The sequence below is a fragment of the Montipora foliosa genome, chromosome 3, assembly GCF_036669935.1.
Source record: "Montipora foliosa isolate CH-2021 chromosome 3, ASM3666993v2, whole genome shotgun sequence".
NCBI classification, from domain to species: Eukaryota; Metazoa; Cnidaria; class Anthozoa; order Scleractinia; family Acroporidae; genus Montipora; species Montipora foliosa.
In genome coordinates this window covers 19320707-19328206 of record NC_090871.1, presented here as the reverse complement: position 1 = coordinate 19328206, position 7500 = coordinate 19320707, and the positions used below count along the sequence as shown (strand labels likewise).

Sequence of the window (7500 nt, the reverse complement as noted above, 5' to 3'; positions counted from 1 at the left end):
GCTAGCATTTCACATGCCTTTAATTCAAGTGTTATATTCAGGGCACCCAACGACTAATGTCGGTTAATATCTGTCAGGATACCCTGGGTGCCAGAGGCCTCTTTGCGGTCTTATTTTTATCTTACTTTCTTATTTTTACTTCGAAGCCGCGAAAATAGCCGCGAGAAGACCCGCTCAGATTGTGTTACAAATTATAAAATTGTTCAACGGGGTTCATAGACTATTGATGTGGTTGATTTAGCAGTTGTATGTGGCTCTGTTGACTCTTGTGACAGCTGCAATGAAGGCGGGTCTGTTAAATACAGGTCACATTCCACAGGTCAAGACTAGAGGTCGCTGCTCCAATAATCAACCACTAAGCCAAAAGTTTCCCCGAGACCTGAAACAACATTTTTGTCGAGTGATTAGCGCTAGCAGACACTTTTGGTGTTGTTTATTTGTCTGCAGCACGGTGACATGTACTTTCACCTGTGGAATGTGACCTGTGTTATATTTTAATAGACCTGCAGCTGCAGTAATCCATATTCTCTCCCATCCCTTCCACACTCTTCAGCTAGTGGTGCACAGAGAGATCTAGCTCGGTCGGTTTTCATCATTGCCTTGTACTTTAATTTCATTAATAAAAAATATTAATCTCCTCACCCCAAACAAAGTGCATGTCACCTTGTAATATTCCAAGAGGGTTATTTAAGATTGTGAAGTCTTAACAACAAATAATATTCTTAAAAATAATTTTAAGGCCTTTCATTATAGTCTTACTGACCTGTCAATTCGCTAATGACTTCCATTTTTGCTTCTTCTGATTTAAAAATATAACAGTATTGTTTAATTTTGTACACATGACTTTTTTAGCATCACACTCCTGTGAGTTTTCTTGTACTCCAATAATTTTTATTCGTTTTCAAAACATGCTTTGAAAATATTCTCTAGCTTTGCTCAAGTTGTGGCATTTATGATTACTGTCTGAAGATGTGGTACAATGAGTGATTTGGGGGAAGATTGCAGACTGGACACGGTGATTGGGAAAAAAAATTGAAGGTGACAAAGCACAGGAAATTTGCAACTTCACCAGCAACAAGAAACTATTTCACAAAAAGAAATAGTGTTTTGTTTCTGGAATGGTAAGGGCAGGAGAAAAGATAAAATACTGTAGTGTGGGTCACTTGGTTGGTCATATAGATTTCGCTTCATCTATTGAAACTCTCAACAAAGAAGGACAAAAATGTGGACGCAAACTCTCTGAATGGTTAGAAGCCCGTCAAGGAATATTAACCATTAAAGACAAGAACATAATGATACTTGTCTACAAATACATGTACCTAATTCTCCTTCAAATACCACAGCATAAAATTTCAAATTCCGTTTTCTGTGAATCTTCCATTACTTGTGTTACATGTGAACCTAGGAAGTTACCAGTACTAGCTTTAAAATAACTGTTTCCTGGAAAACCCAATTTACTACCACAACTCACCAGTGTGAAGATTGTTTAAATGAATGAAGGGGTAGTTTCTAAAGAAACTGTGGTGCTGCGTCGGTGGGGAAGTAGTATACAAAAATTTGGTTTTATCAACGGAGTTGATAATGTAAATTGGCCACCGTACAGAGATTCTAAAAGCTGACGTTTCGAGCGTTAGCCCTTCGTCAGAGCGAATCGAGGGATTATGGGTTACGTGTAGTTTTTATAGTAGAGTAGGAGCTACACTATTGGTGGTAACATGGCAACGTGAAAAATAGGAATATATTAGTTAAATGAAAAGCGTTCGTTAATACCGTGAGGATTAAGGGTGCCGATTTGAAAGATGAATTTTTGTTCCAGATTCTTGCGGCTTTCCGTCGTACCTAGATGTAGGGAAAGGCCGCAGATAGCCATGTGTTTTTTGGAGTGGTTAGGCAGATTAAAATGGCGAGCGACTGGCTTGGATGCATCCTTGTCATTCTTCTCAACATCGCGAAGGTGTTCGCGGAATCGGTCACCTAGCCGTCTACCTGTCTCACCAATGTATAATTTATCGCATAACGTGCAGGTTATGCAATAAATGACATTTGCGGAGGTACATGTGAAACGATCGGTGATCTTAACAGATCGCTTAGGTCCCGATATGTTGTTAGTGTTAACAATGAAAAGACAAGTTTTGCATCGTGAGCGCGCGCATTTGAAAGTGCCGGGTTGCTCGTTAGTTTTGAGCGCGCTTCTAACTAAAAAGTTGCCTACGTTTTTGTCGCGTTTGAATGAAATAAGTGGAGGTTGCGAAAAGATTCTACCAGTCTCGGGATCATTTTGGAGTAATTTAAAATTACTAAGAATGATGCTTTTGACTGCGTGATTATGAGGATGGAAAGTGAGGGTGAATGGAATTCTGTCATTCTTATCTTTTTGTGACGTTTGTAGTGATGACTGTCGATCAAATTGTTGGGCGCGATGATGGCCCGCTTTGACCACAGAGACAGGATAGCCACGTTTTTCGAAGAACTGGCACATCTCCTCTGATTTGCTGGAAAAATCGGAGTCATCACTACATAGACGTCGAAGTCTAAGAAATTGAGAATAAGGGATGGAGTTCTTGACATGTGATGGATGTGACGATGAATACAACAAATAACTGTGTGAATCAGTAGGTTTGTAGTGCACACTAGTACATAGCACGTTGCCTCTAATAGAAACGTTGATATCTAGAAAAGCCAATGAAGTTTCCGAAATTTCCCAGGTATATTTTTGTAGGATACGTTGAACACCAATTTTTTAGTCAGTACAACGGCCCCAAACCTGAACTCTACGGCCGTTACATCGACGACTGCATCGGCGCTATTTCATCCAGCAGAGAAGAACTCGATCAATTTATAACCTCCGTCAACTCTTTTCATCCGGCTCTTAAATATACCTGGGAAATTTCGGAAACTTCATTGGCTTTTCTAGATATCAACGTTTCTATTAGAGGCAACGTGCTATGTACTAGTGTGCACTACAAACCTACTGATTCACACAGTTATTTGTTGTATTCATCGTCACATCCATCACATGTCAAGAACTCCATCCCTTATTCTCAATTTCTTAGACTTCGACGTCTATGTAGTGATGACTCCGATTTTTCCAGCAAATCAGAGGAGATGTGCCAGTTCTTCGAAAAACGTGGCTATCCTGTCTCTGTGGTCAAAGCGGGCCATCATCGCGCCCAACAATTTGATCGACAGTCATCACTACAAACGTCACAAAAAGATAAGAATGACAGAATTCCATTCACCCTCACTTTCCATCCTCATAATCACGCAGTCAAAAGCATCATTCTTAGTAATTTTAAATTACTCCAAAATGATCCCGAGACTGGTAGAATCTTTTCGCAACCTCCACTTATTTCATTCAAACGCGACAAAAACGTAGGCAACTTTTTAGTTAGAAGCGCGCTCAAAACTAACGAGCAACCCGGCACTTTCAAATGCGCGCGCTCACGATGCAAAACTTGTCTTTTCATTGTTAACACTAACAAGATATCGGGACCTAAGCGATCTGTTAAGATCACCGATCGTTTCACATGTACCTCCGCAAATGTCATTTATTGCATAACCTGCACGTTATGCGATAAATTATACATTGGTGAGACAGGTAGACGGCTAGGTGACCGATTCCGCGAACACCTTCGCGATGTTGAGAAGAATGACAAGGATGCATCCAAGCCAGTCGCTCGCCATTTTAATCTGCCTAACCACTCCAAAAAACACATGGCTATCTGCGGCCTTTCCCTACATCTAGGTACGACGGAAAGCCGCAAGAATCTGGAACAAAAATTCATCTTTCAAATCGGCACCCTTAATCCTCACGGTATTAACGAACGCTTTTCATTTAACTAATATATTCCTATTTTTCACGTTGCCATGTTACCACCAATAGCGTAGCTCCTACTCTACTATAAAAACTACACGTAACCCATAATCCCTCGATTCGCTCTGACGAAGGGCTAACGCTCGAAACGTCAGCTTTTAGAATCTCTGTACGGTGGCCAATTTACATTATCAACTCCGTTGATAAAACCAAATTTTTGAAGATTGTTTACATTACTTATTACCACGAAGAGAGATAGCTTTGGATTTTTCAACAATATATACCCTTAATGTAACCCAAAATCATTCAGATAGTGAAAACTTCATATTTATGACCCATTTCCTTCACTTTCGTGTTTGTCAGCATTATGATTTGCTATACTTCAGGTTCACATGTTTACAAGTTTGTTTTTTCGTTTCAGAGATGTTTAGATGTTCAATAATTACAAACTCTGTTTTGAATGGCCACTCTACCTCATAATTTGTGTAAATAGTTCACCCTGAATTCTAAATAGATACAATTCGTTTCTGAGTAAATGAAACGAAACAAAAATGTAGTTTAAGGAATGGAGGCAAATAAAACAAACCGTGCTATTGTCACTGCCTCCAAAACAGCAGATTAAAAGCCAGTTTGATAAAACAGCAAAGATCCATCCCTAACCCTGAGCTCATTCGACAAGAACTGCTAAAGATGATGAGATGCTTATGTTTAGGACTTTCACATATTGTGCCCTTTTTTAATTAGGCACAACAGATTTCATGAGCAGAATTCCAAGACATCACATTGTCTTCACTGGTAGGACAAGACATGGAAAAGTTCTTTTCATAGCTTGAAAAGTGCAAGAAGCAGATTGTAATCCTATGGAATAGCATGTTCAACAATGTACATTGGCTTGATTATGTCATGAACTTTACCTCAAAATATATTTACAATAGTGTCTGTTCGCGTGACGTCACAAAAATTCCGAAAACGAGGCGCCGCCATCTTGGAGGAGTAATGTTCTATTTGTAATGGCGGCAACTGAAGCGTGTCCTTCTGAGAGCGAGACAAATTTCAAGTTTATTCTGTCTGTCTATGGCGAGTCATTACAGGGCAACATAAGGAGAAGATATGTGGAGAAAATAGCGGCCATTGGTATCGACCCTTTCCTTATTCCGCAAGAAAACTGTACTCCGGAATGTCTTCCTCCAGTCGAGTCGTGCGATCTTCTGTCATATCTAGTGCTCGATACGAGTTTTTATACAAAGGAGCAGTTTAAAAATTTCAGAAGTCTCCTTGCGTACAACCATATGGTTTCCGGCTTTATTACAAGTGTTCTTGGACAAACATTGCGAGATAAGTACGTGGTTCTTGCAAAAGTGAGACATTCCCAACGAAAGAATGATCCGCAAGTGCCATTGTGGATAATATCAACCAAAGAAGGAAGTGTTCTTTCAGCTCACTGAACCCTTGACTATTCAATTTGATATCCCGAAGATGCGTCCTCACCTTCCAAGATGTTTGAAGTCCAGTCGAATGGAACTTTTTCCAACCGTTGATCTTTAATAATGGACATTTTCCCAAGTATTAACCTTTTAAGCCCTAATAGCGAGTAGCAAATAAGTTCTCCTGACCTTTCATTATCACTGCCTAATGAAACATACAGGTCAGGAGAATGAATAAAAGGACCATCTAAGATAAAATTGATGTGTCAATGTTTAACTGAACAGTACCATAAGAAATGCGCTGTATTGCAGAACTTGATATGGGGCTGAAAAGGTTACATTCTTCATTGCACACAGTTATATAAAATTATGTAAACACCCTTGTTGTTATGATACACTGTAAGTGACCATTGCCACATCTTGTACTTGTTTATTGGGAAAAATCCCACAGATGAGGGACGGTGATTTCCAGGTAGTACCCGCAAAGATTAAATCCCAGTAGAGAACTAATCTTAAGGTAGAATGAAAGGACCCAGTTATCTTGAGAGGCATTTTTTCATTCTGTTCGAAAGGGCAGTGTGGAATAAGGCCCCAATTACAAATGACTCCTGATATTAATACATGTATTAAATTCTCCCTTTAATTATTGAGCATTAACAAGACAAATTGGAAGGAGAATCTAGCAGTTCATCAGGAGGCACTTGAGGCTTCATTCCAAAGAGCCAGAAATATTGTATTTATTTTACTGCCTCTCCAACCCAGTGTTAGATATTAAAGGAGGATCACACGATCCATTCAACAATATTTTTATATTTGATCAATTTTATTACCCTTGTCCATGGATAAAAATATTATTTATTACTAAGGCTCGCCATATTTTCTACAGCATCAGAAAATGTGATTGAAACAGTGTTAAGTATCTGTGTGGGAGGCTCATATGAACCTTGCAATATATATATTTGTATGAAAGAAAGATACATTATTAAAATAATACAATAAAAAACTATTTACAAAGGAAAGCTAACATATAAAAAAACCAAATACATGGTCAAAACGTCTCTGTAGCAGACACCAACTTGTTGGTCAAAATATCAAGACAAAAATATAAAAATATATATATAAAATATCAAGACAAAACAACTTTAGCTAGCAAAAACATAGTTTTGGTTTTCAAAGCTGACACTCTTCGTTACTAGTGGGCTATAACATATAGCCTAGTAGTAGCTCAACCAATCAGAATGCAGCATAGATAATCGACCACTAGCTGGATTTTACTAAATTGAAATACACTGTCAAACTCTTTCAACTAAGCACTAGAACCCAAATAAGTGCTGCACTGGGTACTAGATTGTCAATCCCACAAGCACTGCCCTTAGAAACCAAAAAAAATTTTCTGTTTTACTGAGCTTTAGTTCAATTGCTATTAATTAATATCACTTTATTAATTCCTGGGCCAACTGCATAAGTTTTTTTTGAAATTGTTCCCGACTTGGCCAGGAAATTAAAGGAGATAAACGAACATCCATGACAGTTAACCAGGTGACAATAAAGCGAGAAACAACAGTTCTAGAAACATCAAAACGATAAGCAAGATCTTGGTGTGGAACGGCCAGCCGTAGTTTTATTAACACCAGAACAAACTCCTGAAATTTACTCAATGACAGGGAGCGTCTGTTGACATGTTGAGATACAAAGGAGAACGTTTTCATTAAAACTTCCCTCGAGGGTAACCCAGTGCAAAAGCGAACTTTACCGTCATCTCCGTCAAAAAATTCCTGTTCAAATGCGGTGGATTTTTCTGGCATCCAAGGTTTAGGCGTTCGAAACATGTAATCACACTGCTCGGTTTGCGTTGACCGTGATTGCGTGAGTTCGCTTGGCTCAGTTTGCGTGGCCATGTTGTTCCCGTCTTCCTCCTCCTCTGGAACCTCTACCAAATCTTCATCTTAAGCCGCGAAAGAAATATCCCTGATTCTATCGCCATGGGCTTCTGATTCATCTTTCCTGGACATTTTTTCTTTAACAGCCTGATCCTGTTCTTCACGCTCCCTCTCGCGTTTACGTCTTTCTCTTATTCTCTGGGCTCTTTCTTGTTGTTTCTCTTGTTGGTCTGAACTTGCTGTGGCCCAAATGCAAGCTAGGCACCCAGTCTAGATTGAATTTATCCCAGAGGGAAGCTGCTTTTCCAGAGTGAAAATGAATTCCACAAACACGGTCGCTCTCAAGCTTGCTTTCGGTCAAGTCATCACGACTTATGGCCGC

The 7500-nt window shown here is 39.3% G+C and overlaps 1 protein-coding gene across 7 annotated transcripts in view; it reads right to left on the bottom strand.

Moving 5' to 3' along the window:
* Positions 1-7500, bottom strand: part of LOC137997014 (uncharacterized) — a 40270-nt gene that overhangs the window by 15670 nt on the left and 17100 nt on the right. For 3 of the 7 annotated variants that reach the window (XM_068842691.1, XM_068842692.1, XM_068842697.1), the window contains one exon: positions 764-799. The exons of the other annotated variants lie outside the window; for them this stretch is intronic. In XM_068842691.1, coding sequence (XP_068698792.1) covers positions 764-799 — 36 coding nt within the window. The remainder of the gene's footprint in view (positions 1-763; positions 800-7500) is intronic. 7 annotated transcript variants of the gene reach the window in all.